The sequence below is a fragment of the Spermophilus citellus genome (genome assembly GCF_964194105.1).
Source record: "Spermophilus citellus genome assembly, chromosome: 4".
Lineage (NCBI taxonomy): Eukaryota > Metazoa > Chordata > Mammalia > Rodentia > Sciuridae > Spermophilus > Spermophilus citellus.
In genome coordinates, this window is record NC_138185.1 from 135,901,021 (window position 1) to 135,922,932 (window position 21,912).

General features: G+C 35.6%; 1 protein-coding gene across 3 annotated transcripts in view; it reads left to right on the forward strand.

Annotated features, from left to right (window-relative positions):
• The first annotated feature begins 422 nt into the window (after positions 1 to 422).
• The window catches only part of UBR1 (ubiquitin protein ligase E3 component n-recognin 1), a 147,484-nt gene continuing 125,994 nt past the window's right edge, over positions 423 to 21,912 (forward strand). For all 3 annotated transcript variants that reach the window (XM_081291719.1, XM_081291718.1, XM_081291717.1), the window contains exons 1-2: positions 423 to 608; positions 19,737 to 19,993. In XM_081291719.1, coding sequence (XP_081147845.1) covers positions 528 to 608; positions 19,737 to 19,993 — 338 coding nt within the window. In that variant the 5' untranslated portion in view covers positions 423 to 527. The remainder of the gene's footprint in view (positions 609 to 19,736; positions 19,994 to 21,912) is intronic.

Below are 21,912 nucleotides of genomic sequence, written 5' to 3' on the forward strand. Positions count from 1 at the left end.
GACTGTTGCCATTTTTTTGAATTTCACACCCCCACCCAAAAGCTGAGGATCATTACACACAGGTGCAAGTGCCCAAGGCAACACTTCTATAGGTGGATGAGCTGTGAGTGCTTTCTTTTTCATTTTGTAGTATCTGGAGAACCACTGCAGGTATGTCAGGAGACAAAACAGCCCCAGGCCAACAACCCGGCCAGCCAGGAGAGGTTCTCCCAGACAGCTTCCTCCTTTCAAAATGGACGCTGAATTCGTTTTTTTCCCTAGTAGATGCAAGAAATTCTAGCACCGAAGCCAGATAAACATTCAAGTCATCAGGCACTACGACTAAATTCAGGGAAAAGCCCCGCCAGCTTCTTCAGTTGGCTACGCCTGCTTCCGGGAAGCGGACCGGAAGCCGCTCCTCTATTCTGCGTCAAACCCGACTTCAGGGGCCGTCGTAAAAGTGTCGTTCCTCGTCACTCCGACCGGCCACAGGTTTCCGCTCGCCTCTGGCCGGGGGTCGAGAACTGCAGGCGTTAGTTTCCCTTAAGATGGCGGATGAAGAGGCCGAGGGTGCGGAGAGGATGGAAGTGAGCACCGAGTTGCCCCAGACCCCTCAGCGACTGGCATCTGTAAGTCCTTGTGGGCAAGTTCCTTTTGTCCTCCCCCCTGTGCCTCCCTACCACATTTAGGAGGATGCGGGGCTTCACCCCCTATGGCGGCTCTGGGGAGGGGGAAGTCATATGGATTGATCTGGAAGGAAGACTCCGAATGAAAAGTTAGTCGTCACCCACATTCCTGCCAGCCAAGTCTACGAAATATAATGACTGTCATTTATTAGTCTTGATGAGCTCCAGCATGCATGTCTCAATCCTGAAGTAGAAAGAACTGGGGATGTTATTAGGTGGTTCGATGTGGGAGCTGAGGCGAGGTTGGAGAAAGCCATTTTCTGATAGACGCAGTGCTAACCCCTCTTGATGGTAGGAATCCAGGACGCAGCACCTGGTGTTTTATCGCATAGCTGGCAGGGTGGGATCTGGTAGTGGCAGGGAATGTTGCCGCTGTCAAGTCCCATCCAGATTTGGGGTGTAGGAATTGTCTTTCATTATAACATCTTGATATTACAAGGCCTAATCCTCAATGGAGAAACCCATCATCTGTCGCCGCTTTGAAAAGGTGAAGCAGGGACTTCTAGACATTTCAATTCAGAGCAATACGATTAATTAATATCAGAATCTATGCTTTGCTCTTGTATTTTGAGAGAATGGGAAGGCAGAATTAGTGTGCAAATTTGAGTCAGTAGTCTGGCCATAGGGAGAAAGCTATCTGAAGAGGATAAGAAGTGGGGGGCAATGTTAGGGAATGTTCTGGATGTGCTCCTTCCTTCCCAGGCATTTAGTGGAGAGTTATATAGGAAACATCCCACTATCTACCATGGCATTATGTTTTATCAGTTTGGTTTTCAGCTGCATATAGAAAGGTGTGTGGTAAATAGCTCTTAATGAAGTTTCATTGGTTTGCAGTTTTAGTAAGATACATTCTTCAAGTATTTTAATTCTGTAGACATTGAGTGTTGTTTTATGAGCAAAAAATGAGCTGTGGAAATGAGTCAACAACAAATTGGAGAGACTGGCTGGGAGGTAGAATCCAGATAGGGATGAAGCTGGAATAAGGGTTTGCTTAAGGCCAGTGTTTCTTTCCTATTTTTTTCTACCTCAAATAGCTCTACAAATTCATTTTACTACTGGTAGTATACTACGAAAAATCTATTTAAGAGGATGAGGGGCTGGGACTGGGGCTCAGAGGTGGAGCACTTGCCTGGCACATGTGAGGTACTGGGTTTGATCATCAGCACCACATACAAATGAACAAATAAAATGATGTACATATATACATATATGTGTGTGAGTGTACACATATATATACATACACACATACACATATATATGTATATAAGATTATAAGGAAGGAGAAGATGTGAAAAGTTTCGAAGCAGCTGGAACTTTTTTTTGTGGGGGGCATGCTGGGACTCAAACCCAATGCCTTGGACATGCTAACCAAGGACTGTACCACTGAGCTACATCCCCAGCCATGAAACATTTCTTCTTAATGGTAAGCCAAGGTACTCTGGAGAATGAGGCAGGAGAATTGCTTGATACCAGGAGTTCCAACATGGCAAGACCCTGGCTCAAAAAAAAAAAAAAAAATTGTTTGTGCTTTTTACTTGTTGGAAGGAATGGAGAAACTATGTTGTGGTCAGAAGAAGAGTTGTTGTAGTTTCATATCACCAAAGATGGCTTATTTATTTAAAGCTTTGATATATTTCTTCAATTGGCACAATAAAACCTCATCTGGATTCTACTAATTTGGAATTGAAGACAATAGTACAGGAATTGAGTTGCAATTTATGTGGCAAACTCTTTACTTTTCAAAAAATAACATTAGATTTCTTTGGACTTTGCAAAAATAGTAAGTGGATAGTGTAATATAGCTTCATAGACTAGTGTCACAGATAATATACTAATTCAAGACAGAGTGATGTAGCTGGATAGAAACATACGACTGTTTAGCCTCATAACTACTCTTTTTAAGTTGAATCTTTCTGCTTGACCCCAAAGAAGACTTGGCTACCTTCTTTTCAAAGTTGTTATTTTCAATTTTATTCTACTGGTGGAGTAAGATACTGGCTTACCGTTTACTAATACTTTGCTGTTAAGCAAAACAAGCTTAGTTTTAGATTTTTTTTAAAATCACCATTGTATTTTAAAATCACCATTGGAGGCAGGAGAAAACAAAAATAATAAAAATGAGCCAAATATAGAGGTTTAAGAACTCTAACCACTTCAATTACCCTTGTTTATAATTTCTGATTTCCTTAACATTCCTCCATATATATATATATTTGTGAAACTACTATTTTTAATATTCCTAATATCACCTAACATGAAGTTAGAATGAAATAATATGTATGAGTTATTGATAAAATTATATTATAAAAGCCATAGCTTAAGAATCACTAGGGATGTATCTTGGTGATAGTGATAGAGCACTTGCCTAGCATGCATGAGACCCTGAATTCGATTTCCAGCACCAAAAAAAAAAAAAAAAAAAAAAAAGGAAAAGAAAAGAAAACCACAAGAGGAACTGACTCAGTAGGTCTGCAGTGAGGAGTAAGGTCCAAGAATCTACATTTTCCCACAAGCATGCCCTGAAATCCTGGTTTGTGGGCCACAGTTTGAATAACACTTAGCTAGATATTTGAAGTTATAACTTGAGGCTATAGAAATGGATAAGATCTTTGAGGATTAGTGTGTATATGTACATTTGTACACACACATTTGTGTGTATGGACCTGGAAATGGAACAGCCTAGGAAATAAAAGTTATATCCAGTATCAACTAGCTCAAAACTAAGCTAGTTTTGAGGAGAGGGTGGTTTATTGGGTCCATCATGAGTGTTGAGAAAAATTGGAAATCCAGAGGGCATTTGGGGTGATCTGCTAGAACTTTTGCCTTCTGTCTTGGACTGGATTTTCTTCTTTATCTTAGAAGATATCTCCTGACATGGTGTTAAGCTCTTTTCTTTTGCTTGACTACATACTCAGTTTAAGTAATTTCATCCACTTTTTGGAATTAAATATCATCTGTATGTGTTCAGTATCTAGTCATCTCATGTCTGAACTCCAGAATCATAAATTCAGCTGTGTACTTATCATTTCTACTTAGATGTCTGATAGGTATTTCAAACAGGGGAACAATTAGGAAGTCACTGCAGTAACCCAAATCATAGTTAATGATAGCTTGCACTAGGTAGAATATCATTGGAGCTGGAGGAAAGTAGATGAATTTAAGAGAGAGTTTGGAAATACAGTAGAAGCAAACAAAAACAACAAAAAAAATCTTTATGATGGATTAGGAAAAGGGAAGAAATAGATAACATCTGGATCTCCAGTTTTTGACTAGCTCTATGACAATGGTTGTGTCATGTTCTGAGAGGAAGGACCAGGTTCTAAGAGAAGAAAAGGGAAAGGCAGATCAAGAGTTTTCTTATCCCTGTCTCAATAGATGACACCTTCACCACAGCTTTTGAACACAGACATTTCTGACAATCAAGCCACTTTCTGTTGCATTTCTGAAATTAAATTTCTGTTGCCTGGATAACTGTAATGGCCTCTTAACTGGTTTCTTTGCTTCTGCTTTTGCCATCTTTTAGTCCATTCTTTATAGAGCAACTAGTGTAATCTTTATAAGATTACAGTCTTGCTGAGTATAGTGGTACATGTTCTGTAATTCCAGTGACTCAGGAGGCTGAGGCAGGATTATTGCAAGTTTGAGGCCTGTTTTAGCAACTTAGTAACATCCTAACAATTTAGTGAGATCCTGTCTCAAAAAAAAAAAAAAAAAAAAGGGATTGTGGTTATAGCTCAATGATAAAACACCCCTGGATTCAATCCCAGTACCAAAAGAATAATAATAATAACAACAACAATAATAATAGTCTCCTGCCTGAATCTTTCAGAGGCTTCCCATTGTACTTGGAAAAGTCTGACCTCATTGACTTTACAAGCCCTTTATGACTTTGCCTGGTCTAGCCCTTTATATTTTTCCCTCCCCTTTCTCCTCATTCACCTTTAGCCATACTGTCCTGTCTCCCCCTCTCCCCCATTTTTTTGTACTAGAAATTGAACAAAGTGGCACTCTACCACAGGGCTACATTTCCTGGTCCCTCCCTTTTTAAAAAATTTTAAGATAGGATCTCACTAAATTGCCCAGTATAACCTTAAATTTGTGATCCTCCTGCCTCAGCCTCCCCAATTACAGTCATATGCCACCACACCCAGCTGTCTTATTTCTAAAATAAGCCCAGGCTCTATCTTGCTTCAAGGCTTGCATGTTTGTTTGCTCTTACCTTTTCCTAGAGTGATTTTTTTCTTTTTCTTTTTTTTTTTCCTAAAAGATGCTCTTCTCTTATTCTCTGTCAAAGAACCCCATTTATTTACTTATTGCACTTATTACAATTTGTAATTACTATATTGTCTTTATTTACTTATTGAAATGCCTGTCTCTCCCACCAGAATGTAAGTTTCAAGAAGGTAAGAATTATGTCTGACCTTTCACTATTGTATCCTGATATGTGCTTTTTATAGCAAACACTCACATATTCTTGTTTATTGGTGCCAGGAATTGAACCTGGGCCTTGTTCCTTCTAAACATGTGCTTTACCACTGAACTACCCCCACCCCAACCTCTGCCCTTACTCTTTTTTTAAAAAATATTTATTTTTATCTTTATTTTCTTTTATGTGGTGCTGAGGATCGAACCCAGTGATTCACGCATGCCAGGTGAGCATGCTACCACTTGAGCCACCTCCCGAGCCCCTGCCCTTATTCTTAAATGAATCAATAACTAAGGATTGATATCAGTGATTTTATTTTAGAAAGACTGGTAGTAGCTTGGGGATTGGAGGTTGTGGATGGAAGAAGGAAGAGGAAATGAGGGACCATATTAGAATAGTGTCCAACCTTGGAATCTAGGCAAATAGGGACATATGAAAAGTTAAAACAGGAATTCTGGGGATATCATGGGATTTGAGATATTAAAAGTCATGTTGTTGATATAAATGAAAGGACTGAATGTTATGGTTAGAAAGGGAAATTTAAAATTTGAGAATTTAAGAGAATATTATGCTTTTGTAATGGTAGAGCTGGGTTACATGCACTTGTTATATGTTTTTCTTAATTATTTATTTTAATGTCTTTATTTTACTTTATGTGTAATTGGAGCTGAGGATTATGTGGTGCTGAGGATTGAACCCAGTGCCTCACGCAAGCTAGGCGAGTGTTCTTTGTCTGAGCCACAACCCCAGCCCATTGTTATATGTTCTTAATAGCACCTATTTCATACTTCCATTGTATTCTATATTGCTTGTTTACTGTGTTCTTTCTAGACAGTAAACGCCTTGAGTGCATGAACTTTTTCTTGTTCACAGCTGCTATCTTCACTATCTAACACATTGCCTTGAAATTTTTATTGAATGAATGAATGAATAGATACTAACTGAGGTGTTGTGGAGGTAGAAGTAATAGGAGTTGAGGAGAAAAGTAACATTGTGGAAGTATAATTTGTATGCATATAATATACCCACTTTAAGCATTTTCTGGATAAGTTTTGACAAATTTGTATATCTGTGTGACTACCACCAAATCAGGATATAGAACATTTGCATTACTCCCTCAAATTGTCTTGTGGGGATTTTTTTTTAAGTTTAATATTTTTATGCTTGTGTTATAATCATTTACTTCAGGGAAAGAATATCCACAATCCATATCATGTATAGAAGATCTTTAAAAGAAAACAATATTTCAATAGTTGACTTTAAAACGTTGATGTATTAAAAGGGTGAGAAGTTACATTCTGTATTCATTGGGGGTAACTTTCCTTAGAAATTTGGTCCTATGTAGTTTTAAGCTACAGCACAACTTTCTTTTAGTAAGGATTTGCTTTGAGTAGGAAAACTAGATGAAAACTTGGGTTTCTTGAATCCCAACTGAAGTGCTTTGTCACCAGGTCTTATTGGGGCCTAATTGCTGTTGTTTTTTCATCATCTCATAATTTCTACGGTGAACAGTTAGGGAAATTCAGATTTTCAGTACCAAATTTTATAGAGTTAGATATTAAGTTCTAAAATCTCAGATGAAAGTGACAGATTCAGTCTCACTATGTAAGAGGCTAGAGAATAACATTAACTTAATGTAGATGAACTGGAGCTGGAAACTGACTTCTTTAATAGATATTTGCAGGCAAATAAAAACTTTCTTGTCCTCAGTACTGTACAAATAATTTCTCTGAATAGATAATGTATATAAAACAATGATGCAGTATGAACCAGTGAGGTATCTTGCCCATTCTTTTTTTTTTTCCTTGATGCTGGGAATTGAATGCAGGGATGCTTAACCACTGAGCCACAACTCCAGCCCTTTATATATATATATATATTTATTTTTATGTTTTGATACAGGGTCTCACTAAGTTGCTTAGGACCTTGCTAATTGCTGAGGCTGGCCTTGAATTTGGTGATCTTTCTGCCTCAGCCTCCTGAGACCCTAGGATTACAGGTGTGCACCACTGCACCTGGCTTTGCCCATCCTTTCATGTACTGACTTTGAAATATGCCTCAGATTTCCCTTGCCGTCACTTTATTCATTTATCTAAAGGTGTTAATCATATAATGTTCTATGAAATGACTTCCCTTAAGCTTTTAGCCCATTGCCTCATATGACTTAAGACAAAATACTAAGACCTTTGTCCCAAGTGACTTACTGTGAACTCTTGTGTATTCTTTCATGGTATTCTGAATATTGAAGAAACAATAGTTATTTGATGAGCTTGGTTTTTAAAGCATTTGATACATACAGCCTTTAAAAAATGTTTTATTGCTATAATAAGCTGAGTGCTTATGAAAATAAACTTTACTAAATAAATGTTACTGAAAGACTCCAGAAGAGTTATTGTGGTTCCTTGAGTACCCACTTGCTACCCAGGAGTGACATAGGCCCTGGCCAGGATGGAGTTTACATTTATTCTTTTGAATATATTTCTCCTATTTGTTTACTTAATACTGCTCTTCAGAACAAAGTATTTGATTTATTTGGAGGAGTGGGACAATAACCACTTACTGTATCTTTTATGGGCTAACTTTTAAAATGCCACTCAACTTTGGTATTTATAAGTAAGCCAGAAATGACTTTAGTTATGGGAAGGAACATCTATTAATTTATCCATTAATTGTTTTTATATACACATGCTCTACCTTGCAGTCTAATCTGAAAAAGGATTTTAGTTGTTTTGCAAGTAGATTCTTTTAGGCAAGTAGATTTCATTCATCCAGAGACTTTAAGAAAAATCTCGAAAATTGAGGTATGCTCTGTGGTCAGAGATGAAAAAGAAAGAGAATAGCTTAATAGGGACAGGATACTTTTTAAAAATCAAATTCAGACCAGCATACTTAGGAAAAAAAAAAAAAAAGAAAGAGGCCTTGTATGTCATACACCTCAATATGTGACCCTAGCTTATGTTAGCAATCCCTTAAATACTTAAATAAACTTAAATAGATTTACTCCTGTTATATTTAAAGACAGCACAATGTTGGCAGGAATAACAAAACATTATAAAATGAAAAAAAAATCTTAGGCTTAGAATTGCATCAAAACTAGCAAGGTAAACGAACCTTATTTGAGATGAAAATGAAGCCTTACAATTAGGTTCCGTTCTGTATAGGGCTAGTCTCTTCTGTGTTTTTGATCTCAGATTTTTAGTTGTCTGCACAATCACCAGTAATCAGAGTGATATGGTTGCCAGGCTAGTGCTCATTCCTCTGTACAGAAGCATATAGTGGGTATTCCATAAGAGTGTAATCTACATGAGAACAATTTGGATACTGTGTCATTAAAGATGGTCATTTCTAGGAATGGACTAATTTGTCTCTTCATTCCCGTTTAACCCCTGAGTAGAGATTATGAGACATAAGAGTTATCTTTGTTTATTTGAAAGGGTGTTAGATGAAAGAGCAGAGTGCATTGTATTCAGTTTAAGCCCTGAGTAGAGATTATGAGACATAAGAGTTATCTTTGTTTATTTGAAAGGGTGTTAGATGAAAGAGCAGAGTGCATTGTATTCAGTTTAAGCCCTGAGTAGAGATTATGAGACATAAAAGTTATCTTTGTTTATTTGAAAGGGTGTTAGATGAAAGAGCAGAGTGCATTGTATTGAATTATTTCAGGATGGTAGGTTTTGAATTAAAAATGGAAGTTGGTTGAGAATTGTTCAGATAGGCTCAGGTAGCTATCAGATAGATTTGAGTTTCCTTTGGAATAAGCAGTTGAACTGGCATTTGTTGTGTTGTTTTTAAACATGGAGTTTGTTAAATAGCATTTTAAGAAAACTTTGTAGACAAAATCTTCTTGGTGCATAGAGATGCTCTAATTACCAATCCAGTATTGCCTATGAAAAATTCTAGAGCCTCCAGATTTTGTCACCTTTTTTAAAAAGAAGAATTTAAAAAGGACTAGGCCTCCAAAGGCTCTATAGATGTCTAGCAGTTGTTTTAAGAAAGAATCCATTGTGGTTTGATGAAGGAAACTATTATACTTACATTATTTTTTAAAGAATGATGTTCCCAAACAGGCATCTGTGTCCCTGGGTCAGAGTTGTCAAGATATCTTTTTGTCTCCATGGGGATGAGGAAAATGTTTGGAATACGTGGGAATTTAAATGTTGTGAGAACTTGTTTTTACAGAATGGTCAACTGGGAATGCCTTCCCTTAATTTTAGATGTTAGGGGAAATTTTTTTTTCTGGATACTGAAATTAAAAATTCTTAATTTTATATCTGTTGCAAATGGAGGAAAACACTAAAACCACCAAACAACAAAAATCAAGCCCTTCCAGTCACTAAGAGGTAAATTTACACTCTTGAAGATAACACCACTAATACCAGGAAGTAGTATGAGTACAGAATGAATAGCTCCTTCAGTAAATGCTGTATTAGTATTAACAGGGGAGATACATTTTATTGGCTTTATCAGTGAGGGATTTGTTAAGGTGGGCCTTGAGCTGGGCCTTGAGGAGAAGATAAGGAAGTGGGTGGAGGGTGGAGGGTGGAGGAGTAGAGTGCTAGAGAGGACACTTAAGGCATTTACAGATATTCTGCCTAAATCAACCAACATAGATATTTTTAAAATATTGATTCTTCATGCTAAGGCATGTAATGACAGTTACAATTTAGGAATATTTAGTAGTATTAAAGAATGTTAGGCAGTTGTTAGCTAAGAGACTTCATTTGGAGGAAAAGATTAAATATAAGGCAAAGCTTTGTTGTTTTGTTTTACTGTTAATCTGAAATTAAACAAATCAATAAGGGTAAATTTAAAAGACTTGTGTTTTTGTATTTGTAGAGTGAGCACTGAATTCTAGCAGAATTAGAATTAGAATACCTAGGTTTTTTTCCCTCAGTGTTGGGTATCAAATCCAGGGCCTCATTCATGCCAGCTCTTACACTAAGCTACATCTCTAGGGAAATCTATAGAAATTTTGAAGGTGTTTTGTCTTTTTAAAATGTTTATAAAAATTAAGATTATATTATATAAAACTTGCTTTTCCAACCTAACAGTATTTTATGGCATTCTGACTACATAGAATGGCATATTGTACCACGATTTATTGATAGATATTTTGGTACACTTCATCTTTTCACTTATAATTGATGTTGTGGTGAATATCCTGGTATGTGTTTTTTGTGTGTGTGTGTGGGCAAGTATATACTTGGGCAAGTATAGCTAAATGATAGATTCTAAAATTTCTTAAACTATACTCCTGTTGATGTATATTCAAGTTATTGGTGTTTTGCTGTTATGAATAAATTTGTACCTGAAATGTGTTAGATTGAAAAAGCTTTAAAATGATTTCTGTAAATGATGTGTGTGTATATATATTCTCTCTATATAAATATGTGTATATGTATATAATGTATGTGTATAATATGTGTGTATTTATGTAAATATGTATATAAATTAAAATAGAAAAAAAGGGTACACAATGAAAACTAAGCCCTTACCATGGTTTTTCCTACTCTTAAATTATTTTGAACTTTTCTAGAGGTTTTTTGTTCACAGTAAGCATATACACTTAACTCTTCTTCTCTTCCTACTCTCCAACCTTACTTCCTTCTGTTTTGTCTCTTCCTCCTCTCCTTCCTTCCCATTTCCTTTCTCCCTCTATAAATGGTAGCATACTATACTCAGTGTTCTGCATCTGTTGCATTTTTTAAAATATAATTTGAAGAATGACTTATATCAGAACATATCTATACTTTTCCCCTTATTAGAATGGCAGCATTGAATTTTTTATGTTCCATGATTTGTTCAATTGTTATTTTGAGACATTTAGATTGTTTGCAGCCTTTTACTATTATAAATAATGCTGCTAATAAAAACACTTGTGTACTTTTTATACATGTTTGGGTTCATTCAATGAATACATTCCTAGAAATGGGAATGTCTGAGTCAGGATATATAAATTAAAATTTTTAGTAAGTGTCTGCATATTGCCCATTATAGAGAATGGGATAATTTAACTCTTACAGTAATACTTACAAAAATTTTCCACAAAATTTTATTAAGTGGAATTTATTTGTGGATGGAATATTGAACTTTATAAGAGCAAATTCAGATGGCTTTGTATATAATAAAATATCTCACATTTTCCTTAGTGAACTATTGTGAAACCTAGTATAAAATCTTAGTTCTAATTACATTGTTAACTTTCAAAACTGCTTGGATAAGTTTTGTAAATTTATCATAGCTTTATAAAATTCTACTTCCTTTTCTTTGCCCTAAAAATTATGGTTTTGTTTGGGCATTGAATCCAGGTTCCTACTTGTGCCAGGCAAATGCTCTACTACTAAGCCACATTCCTAGCCCTGGAAATTATATGTATATATGTTTTTGGTAGTAGGGATTGAACCCAGAGGCACTTAACTACTGAGCCACATCTCCAGCCCTTTGTAGTTTTTATTTTGAAACAGGGTCTTGCTAAGTTGCTTAGAGCTTCACTAGGTTTCTGAGGCTGACCTTGAACAGCAATTGCTATCCTTTTACCTCAGACTCACGAGTCAGTGGGATTACAGGCATATGCCACCACTTTGTGGTGCTGGGGATTGAACCCAGGGCCCTGTGCATGGGAGGCAAGCACTCTACCAACTGAGCTATATCCCCAGCCCTGAAAATTATATTTTTAACATGTCAAGGAGGCACCTGCTAGGATATAGAGAACAGATACATATTTACCTTGTCAAAGCCCTTGTGTGATTTTATAAACATTGTTCAGCCTTTGTTTTTGCAGACTGACAAGTTTTAATTTTCCATCCCTATTACTTTTTCTGGGGTTTCCCCATTGTAAATTTTTGTTTGGATAACTCTTCTCAATAGCATCTGATATTTTACAGTTTGGATCAGGGATGTTCCAGTTTCACCGGGGCAAGGGTTACGTAGACAACTTCTGGGTGGGTACCCTATTTTAAGTTGGTTTAGGGTATAATAAATGTGCTTCTAACTTGCCTTTTATTTCTGTGTCATTTCACAGAAGTGTAGCTATATAGACTAAAGAAGAAGAGGCATGTTTATCTTAACATATTTATCTTCATTATTGTATTAAATGAAAAATTTGAAAAAAATGAATAATGGATACTGGCATTGGATATTAGTTACTCATGTTCTATTTTGAAGAACAGAGGTTTTAATTTTGAATAATTCCAGTTTATCAGTTATGTTTTCATGGTTAGTGCTTTGAGTACCCCATCCAAGAAATCTTAACCTGCCCCAAGGATTTGAAGAGTTTTCATCAAAACAATTTTTGTAGTTTTAAATCACTTTTATGCATAAGTCTATGATCAATTTTGAATTATTTTTTTTTTTTGTGTATGGCATGTAGTATGGTTTGATTTTTTTTTTTTTTTTTTAATGGCAGGGATTGATTGGACCCAAAGGTTCTCAACTGCCGAGCCACATCCCCAGCCCATTTTATTTTATTTTTTTTTATTTTGAGGTAGTGTCTTGCTAAATTGCTGAGCTGGCTTTGAACTTGTGATCCTCCTGCCTTAGCCTCCTGAGATGTGGGATTGCTTTTTTCATAAGGGCATCTAATTGCTCCTGCCCTGTTTTTTTGTTTTTTTTTTTTAAGATGATTTTTTCTCCTTTGAATTGAAAGGTTCCTTTTTAAAAATCAATTGACAATATGTGTGTGTTGATTGATTTTGGACTCTATGCTATTCTGTTATTATTTATGTCTATTAAGACCACACAAAACACAGAACACACTAAGTTTTAATATCAGGTAGCGTACTTCTACATTTCCATATTCATCTTAGTGACAACTTTTCAGTTTCTACAAAAAGCTTTTTGGGATTGTGTCGAATTTATATATCCATTTGGGAAGATAGACATTTTAACAGTATTCAATCCTGTAACCAGTGAACATGGTATATCTCTTCGTTTATTTAGATGTTTTAGAAATTTCTCTTAGGGTTTTGTAGTTTTTAATGTGGAGGTCATATATATATATATCTTTTGTTAAATTTATGCATGAATGTTTTAGATAGTAGTTTTGTTTTTCAGCACTGAGGAATAAACCCAGGGACTCTCTATCACTGAACTATATACATTACAGCCCTTTTTTATTTTTTGAGATAGGGTCTTGCTAAGTTGTTGAAGCTGTCCTCAGATTTGTGATCCTCTTGCCTCAGCCTCCTGAATCACTGGTATTACAGGCATTCACCCCCATGCCCAGCATGTTTTATATTTTTTGAGACTACCATAAGTGCTTTAATTTTTTTTTACTTTCTGTTGTTTGTTGCTAAGTAAATATAGAAATATAGTTGATTTTTATATGTTGACCTTATATACAATGATCATGCTGAATTTATTTACAGTTTGTGTGTTTGATTCCTTGGGAAGTTTTGTATAGTCATGTCTTCTATAACTAAAGACAGTTATTAAAGATAGTTATTACTTCTTCCCTTCTAATGGTTATGCCTTTTTTTCCTTTGTCTAGTACAATATTGATCTCTAGTACAATATTGAATAGAAGAGGAGAGAATAGATATCTTGCCTTGTTCCTGATTTTTAAAAAATATTTTTAGTTATAAGCAGACACAGTACCTTTATTATTTATTTTTTATGTGGTGCTGAGGATCCAACCAAGTGCCTCACATGTACTACACAAGTGCTCTACCACTGAGCCCCAGCCCCAGTCCTGTTCCTGATCTGTGGGGAAAACATTAAGTTACTATTGCAAATATTTTCTCTCCATTTGTGGTTTTCCTTTACATGTTTTTAAACTGTATCCTTTTTTATGCACTTTTAAAATTTACATAAATGACATCTTTTGTTGTTGTTTTACAGTTTGAGTTTTGACAATTGCCAGTGGTTGTAAGACCATCACAGTGCCACTTTGCAGTCAGCCCCTTCCCTTACTCTCTACCCCTGGCAACTACTGTGATATTTTCTCTCTATAGTAGTTTTTGCCTTTGCCAGAATGGCATATAGTCTTTTACAAATTTAAAATTAGTTTTATTAGACTGTAAACTTGAATGTATGCAAATATACAACTGAGTACAAATGCCTTATAGTTTTTACATAACTATGAAGCAAACATGAAGTACTAATAAAACCAGAAATCTAAGCCATTTGAGGTGAATAATGTTAATTTAATTGGAAGAATGTTAACTGAAACTAAATTGCCAATGTTGAATTGATAGTAGAGAGCTGTGCCTTCCTCCCTGTTTCTCCTGCCTTGGTTAACTTGAGCCTGCTTACAAAGTGTCAATGATAATGTTGGATTGGGTGGGTGATTTGGGGTGATCAGACCTAAATTTAAGCCCAAACTGCTAGCGAGTAATTCCCGGATATCTGTTTTGACAGAGCATTGCTTGATATCCAGAAAGCTGCTTTGTTACATTGAAGACAGGAGTGGAATGTCATGTTATTGAAATCTGCATAAAATGGCTATTAAACCCGTTCATAATGGGAATAAGGAATTTGGCACAAAGATGGTCTTGCTAATTCACACAGATGCTTGTACCATGGTCTAAGCTGCTAAGAGACAGAACATAGTATTTTGAATATGGCTTCTTTTTCATTAAGGCATTTTGAAGTTATCCATGATATTATGTATATTAATAGTTCTTTCCTTTTATTTCTGAATAGTATTTCATGGTTTGGATGTAGCTTAGTGTATTTATTTATTTATTTGTTTGTGTGTTTGTTTTTGTTACAGCTTTATAGTTATACATAGTAGTTGGTCATCCTGACAAACTCATACATGCATGGAATTCGGTTTTAGTTCATCATCTACCCCTTTCCCTCCCCCTTTTCACTTTCATCTTCTTCCCTCCTGTCTTGTCTTCCTTCCCTTTCCCATTCTCCTTCCTCTACTCTAGTAGAGTTCCTTTTGCTGTCTATTTGTTTATATTTGATTGGTTCTTTCTACCTATGCTTAAAGGTGAAGTTCCCTGTGGTGTATTTATATATGCCCATAACATGATTTTTAAAGAATTCATTCTATGTTGCCTCCCTTATCCATCTCTCCACCCTGCCTCTCATCTCCTTCTTATATTACTGATCTTCCCTTTATGTTATACTGTCAATCACCTTCCCCTTTTCTTTACTGTAGCTTCTGCATATGAAAGAAAACATTCCACCCTTGAGTTTCTGAGTTTAACTTATTTCACTTAACTTGATATTCTCCATTTCCATCCATTTACTGGCAAATGCCATAATTTCATTCTTTTTTTAATGGCTAAGTGGAACTCCACTTGTGTGTGTGTGTATGTGTGTGTGTGTGTGTATATCACAGTTTCTTAATCCATTCATCTATTGACAGACACCAGGCTAGATTTCATAATTTATTTACTGTGAGTTGTGCTGCTGTACACATTGAGGTGGCTATATCACTGTGGTATGCTGATTTTAGATCTTTTGGGAAAATACCAAGGAGTGGGATGGGTCATATGGTGGTTCCATTCCTAATTTTTTGAGGAATCTCTATACTGCTTTTCAGAATGGTTGTACTAGTCTGAAGTCCCACCAACAAAGTACTAGTGTACCTCCCCTCCCCACCAACCTCATCAACATTTGTTATTGTTCGTATTCTTGATCATTGTTATTCTGACTAGAGTAAGGTAAGATCTTAGTGTAGTTTTGATTTGCATTTCCCTGATTGCCAGAGAATTGAAGATTTTTTTCATATAGTTGTTGGCCATTTGTGTTTCTTTGGCGAAGTTTCTGTTTAGTTCTTTTTACCCATTTATTGATTGGGTTATTTGTTTTTTGATGCTAAGCATTTTGAGTTCTTTCTCTTATTGAAGGAGTATCTGGAGTAGATTTTGTTTCGTAGGCTCTCCCTTCATGCTCTTTTTTTTTTTTTAAGAGAGAGAGAGAGAAAGAGGGAGAGAGAGAATTTTATTTATTTTTTAGTTTTTCGGCGGACACAACATCTTTGTTTGTATGTGGTGCTGAGGATCGAACCCGGGCTGCAGGCATGCCAGGCGAGCACGCTACCACTTGAGCCACATCCCCAGTCCCCTTCATGCTCTTAATAATTTCCTTTGCTGTACAGAAGCTTTTTAGTTTAATGGCATCTCCTTTATTGATTCTTGGTTTTATTTCTTGCACTTTGATTGGTGCCAGCACCTATATGATGGATTGTTGACCCTAGCAGTTGTAAGATTTCTCATCTGATTCCTAAGTCTTTAATCCATTTCCATTTGAGTTTTGTACAGGTTTGTCCTAGATGGGCTTTATGATATTGAGGTAAGTTCCTTCAATCTCTAGCTTTTCCACCTTTTTTAACATGAATGGTGTGGAATTTTATCAAAGTCCTTTTCTGCATCTATTGAGATGATCATGTGATTCTTGTCCTTGATTCTGTTTAAGTGGTGAATTACATTTATTGATTCATATGTCGAGCCAACCTTGCATCCCTGAAATGAAACCCACTTGATCATGGTATATTTCCTTTTAGATGTGTTTTTGAATGCGGTTTATGAATATTTTACTATGGATTTTTGCACCTATGTTTATCAGGGATATTGGTCTGTAGTTTTCTTGATGTGTCTTTGTCTGGTTTTAGTGTCAGGTTTATATTACTTTCATAGAATGTCTTTGGGAGCATCTCTTTCTTTTCAATTTCATGGAATAATTTGAGAAAGTCTGAGAATCCATCTGATCCTGGGCATTTCTTTGTTGAAAGGCTTTTAATGATTGTTTCAATTTCATTACTTGATCCACATATTGGATCAAGTATTGGTCTGTTTAGGTTTTCTGTATCTTCCAGATTGAATTTGGGCAGCTCATGTGTGTCTAGAAATTTGTCAGTGTCTTCCAGATTTTCCATTTTATCGGAGTATACATTTTCAAAATGTGTTCTGATAATCCTCTGAATTTCAGAAAGATTTGTGGTGATATCAACATTTTCACCACTGATCTTATTGATTTTGTTCTTCTCTTTCTTTTGGTAGTTTGGCTAAGGGTTTGTCAATCTTAGTTATCTTTTCAAAAGAATCAACTCTTTGTTGCATTGATTCTGAGTATTATTTTCTTTATTCTCAATTTCATGGATTTTTGATTCTGATCTTAATTATGTTCTACTGGTGTTGGAATTCGTTCTTCTTTTTCTAAGGCCTTGAGGTGGAGCATAAGCTTATTTATTTGTGATCTAATTTTTTAACGTAGGCATTCAGTGATATAAATTCTTCTTGGAAGAATCTGTTCTTCTTAGAACTGATTTCATATCCTCCTAGAGGTTTTTTCTTTTTTTTTTTTTTATTTTTTTTTTAAAGAGAGAGTGAGAGAGGAGAGAGAGAGAGAGAGTTTTTAATATTTATTTTTTTAGTTCTCGGCGGACACAACATCTTTGTTGGTATGTGGTGCTGAGGATCGAACCCGGGCCGCACGCATGCCAGACGAGCGCGCTACCCCCTGAGCCACATTCCCAGCCCCCTCCTAGAGGTTTTGATAAGTTCTCTGTTTTTGTTCGTTCCTAAAAATTTCTTGATTTCTATTCTCATTTCTTCTTTGATCCATTCTTCATTTAAAAGTATTGTTTAATCTTCATGTGTGCATGTGGTAATTATTTTTCTTTCTGTTGATTTCTAGTTTCGTTCCATTATGGTCTGATAGGATACTTGGGATTATAAATATTTTGTATTTGCTAAGATTTGCTTTGTGGCCAAGAATATGATCTAATTTGAAGAAAAAAATTGCATGCAATGCTGAGAAGAAGATAAATTCAGCTGTTTTGGAGTGAAATATTCTGTAGACATCTGTTAAGTCCATTTGAATTATAGTGTTATTTAGGTTGGATATGTCTTTATTGATTTTACGTTTTGATGACCTGTCTATTGGTGATAGGGTATGTTGAAATCTCCTAGTATCATTGTGTTGGAGTCTATCTAGGATTTAATGTCATGGAGTTTTTTTTTTTTTTTTTCTTTAATTGAGTGCATTGATATTTGGAGCATAAATGTTTACTATTGTTATATCTTTTTGTTGGATTCTTCCCTTTACCAGGATTTAGTAGTGTCCTTCTTTGTCTCTTCTGTTTAATTTTTGTTTGAAATCTGCTTTGTCAGATAAGAGAATAAGCTATTCCTGCTTGTTTTCAGGGTCTGTATGTGTGGAATATTTTATTCCATCTTTTTACCTTCAGCCTGTGGGTGTCTTTGCTGGTAAAATTAGTCTTTTTTTTTTTTTTTCTTGGTACTAGGGATTTAACTCAGGGATGCTTAACCACTAAGTCACATCTCTAGCCTGTTTTTGTATTAGACAGGGTCTCACTAAATTGTTTAGAGCCTCACTAAGTTACTGAGGCTGAACTCAAGATCCTCCTGCCTTAGCCTCCCAAGTCACTGGGATTATAGAGCACTACCATGCCTGGCAATTTGAATCTTTTGTTAACAGCATATAGTTTTTTTATTCATTCTGTGTAGCCTAGTTTATTAATTCACCAGCTGAAGGATAGTTGGATTGTTTCTGGTTTGGGGCAGTTATGAATAGAGCTGCTATAACATTTGTGTACAAGTTTTTGTATGAATATAAATTTCATTTCTTTCTTTTTTTCTAAAGAGAGAATTTTTTAAATATTTATTTTTTAGTTTTCGGTGGACACAACATCTTTATAATTTTTATTTTTATGTGGTGCTGAGGATCGAACCCAGCGCCCTGCGCATGCCAGGCAAGCGCAGTACTGCTTGAGCCACATCCCTAGCCCAAATTTCATTTCTTTGATAAATACCTAGTAATTTGATTGCTGCCTCATATGGTACATGTATGTTTAGCTTTATAAGAAACTGTCAAACTTTTTTGTTAAAGTGTCTGTATCATTTTAAGTTTCCACTAGCACTTTCCTGACTCATTTTTCTGCATCTGTATTGATATTTGATATCACCAGATTTTTGTTTTAGCCCTCTTTTAGATTATGTAGAGATATTTCATTGTTGTTTTCATTTGAATTTCCCTAATGACTGATGATATGGAGCAGCATGTTTTCATGTGTGGATAAGTCATCTGTACCGTTTCTTTTGCAAAGCAAAATTCCATGCAATGCTGAGAAGAAGATAAATTCAGCTGTTCTGGAGTGAAATATTCTGTAGACATCTGTCTACAATGGTTTTCCTTTTTTTGGTGCTGGAGATTGAATTCAGGGCCTTCTGCATGCTAGGAAAGTACCCTATCAACTGAGCTATACCCCCAGTCCCAAGAATTTTACTTTTGATGAAGTCTAATTTAATCATTATTTTCTTTTATGTTAATGCTTTTTGTGTTTACAGAACTCTGGTTTATATCCTTTTGATCTTTTATTAAACACTATGATTTTCTTAAACAGTTAAACTAAGAATATAGGGAATACTTGTCTGTATAGGCTATGGCTGATAATAGTATCACCTTTACCTAGCAAGAATAACCATTGGAGAGGGAAACTGTCACTATAGATAGTTTCTCTCCTTGCCTCCCATATTTATTATGTATGGGTAACTGCTTATTACTAAGGTCAATTTTTAATTGTCCACTTTCCTTTTGTTTTAGTGAAGGATAAAAATATATTGCAAATCACTTTGAAAGTACAGAATTATGCCATTACTTGTGTTGCAGGTTATTAAGAAGAAACTAACTGGTAAGAAATTCTGAATTGTCATTTTCTTTTCTTTCAGTGGTGGGATCAGCAAGTTGATTTTTATACTGCTTTTTTGCATCATTTGGCACAGTGGGTGCCAGAAATTTATTTTGCTGAAATGGATCCAGATTTGGAAAAGCAAGAGGAGAGTGTACAGATATCAATATTTACTCCACTGGAATGGTATTTATTTGGAGAAGATCCAGATATTTGCCTAGAGAAACTAAAGCACAGTGGAGCATTTCAACTCTGTGGGAAGGTTTTTAAAAGTGGAGAGACAACATATTCTTGTAGGTAAGAATTAGAAATTTACAAGCTTGGTTATAATTACTATCTTGGCATTTCATACTTATTTCATGGTGTACTTTTCAGGGTTTATTACCATCTATAATATATTTAATTCTACTTAACCTTTTTTTAAATATTTCTTTTTAGTTGTAGATGGGCACAATATCTTTATTTTATTTAATTATCTTATGTGGTGCTGAGGATCAAATCCAGTGCCTCATGCATGCAAGGCAAGTGCTCTACCACTGAGCCACAACCCCAGCCCCTTAACATGTTTTTATTTTACACTTTAAATCTGTTTTTGCTAATGAAGTTTGGTTTTTGTTATATGACTTTTACTTTAAACAGTTCTCTCATTTTTTAAATTCTTGTTCACCAAAGCATGTAATCCTTTTGTACAATATAGTTATCATATTCTTATCTAAAACCTTTGGGGCCAGGTGTATTTTCAAAATTCTCAATACTTCTCCAGCAGAGTCAAGGTAGGACCCTGTAATCAAACACAGTAAGATTTCTCTAAGAAATATACGGCAGTTCATTAGTGGTATAAGTCTATAGTCTCATGTAATGTCATGTTTATTTGGGTTTTTTAAAATTACCAACTGAGATTTGATGCAATCCAACAAAGAAATAAAACCTTTTAGGGCTTTTTGGATTTTAGAATTGCAGGGAAGGGATTATAGACATGAAGGAATAGTTTAATGAAGTTGAATAGAAGAAAATGGTAGCAGGTTTAGGCTTTTGTTCTGTGTAAGAGCAGTTGCCTTAAACCTGCTTACCCTGCCTGAAATTTTTGACTTCTGTTGGTTTTCTTTTTATTAGGTATAGAAGTATAAATTTTTAGACTTTATAAATACAGAGTTTTTGTTTTTGCATCAGTGTAATTCTAGACTTGACTGGTTTTGTATAGTTAATAGTCATTTTAAACATACTGTTTTCTCAGGAAAAAATTAGTTTTTGCATTTTATAAACTATTTTCTTTTTTTTTTTTTTTTTGGTACTGGAGATTGCACCCAGCGGTGTTTAACCACTTACCTACATCCTCAGCCCTTTTTGTATTTTATTTAGAGACAGGGTCTCACTGAGTTGCTTAGGGCCTCTCTAAGTTGCTGAGGCTGGCTTTGAACTCGCAATCCTCCTGCTTCAGCCTCCTGAGCAGCTGGGATTATAGGTGTGCGCCACTGCACCCGGCTTTTGATACTGTTTTCCTACGTTGCTTGGTAAGATTTGTTTATGTTCTTACATATTTATAGCTAAAATCCAATCACTTTCCACTAAAGCATGGTAATTGTTTTTAGACTTCTGTCCCCAAAGTTTCTTGGAAACATTGTGAGAACTGAGGATTGGTACTAGCACCTATTGGGTAGAGTACAAAGTTGCTGCTAAACATCTTACAGTGTACAGGATAGTTCCACCTGCATGCAGCATAATTATCTGGTCCACTCAAAATGTCAGTAGTACTAAAGTTGAGAAATTCTGCTCTAAACAGGTCAATAGATCATATATATTTTATAGAATATTATTAAATAACCTTTACATCCTGTTAGCCTTTTAATTTCTTCTTTTGTTTTTATTGTGATGATATGTGAGGCAAGTGCTCTACCACTGAGCTTCAAGAACCCCAGAACTAAATTGCATTTTTTTAAAAAATATTTTTTTAGTTATACATGGGCACAATATCTTTATTTTGTTTATTTATTTTTATGTGGTGCTGAGGATCGAACCCAGGGTCTCACACGTAAGAGGTGAGTGCTCTATCACTGAGCCACAACCCCAGCCCTAAACTGAATTTTTAAAACGTCCTAATTTCATCTTTTCAACTTCCTTCCCTCCTCCTAGTACTGGGGATTGAACTGAAGTGTGCCCGGCAAACACTGTGCCACTGAGCTACATCCCCAGCCCACTTCAACTCTTTTTAAAGTATT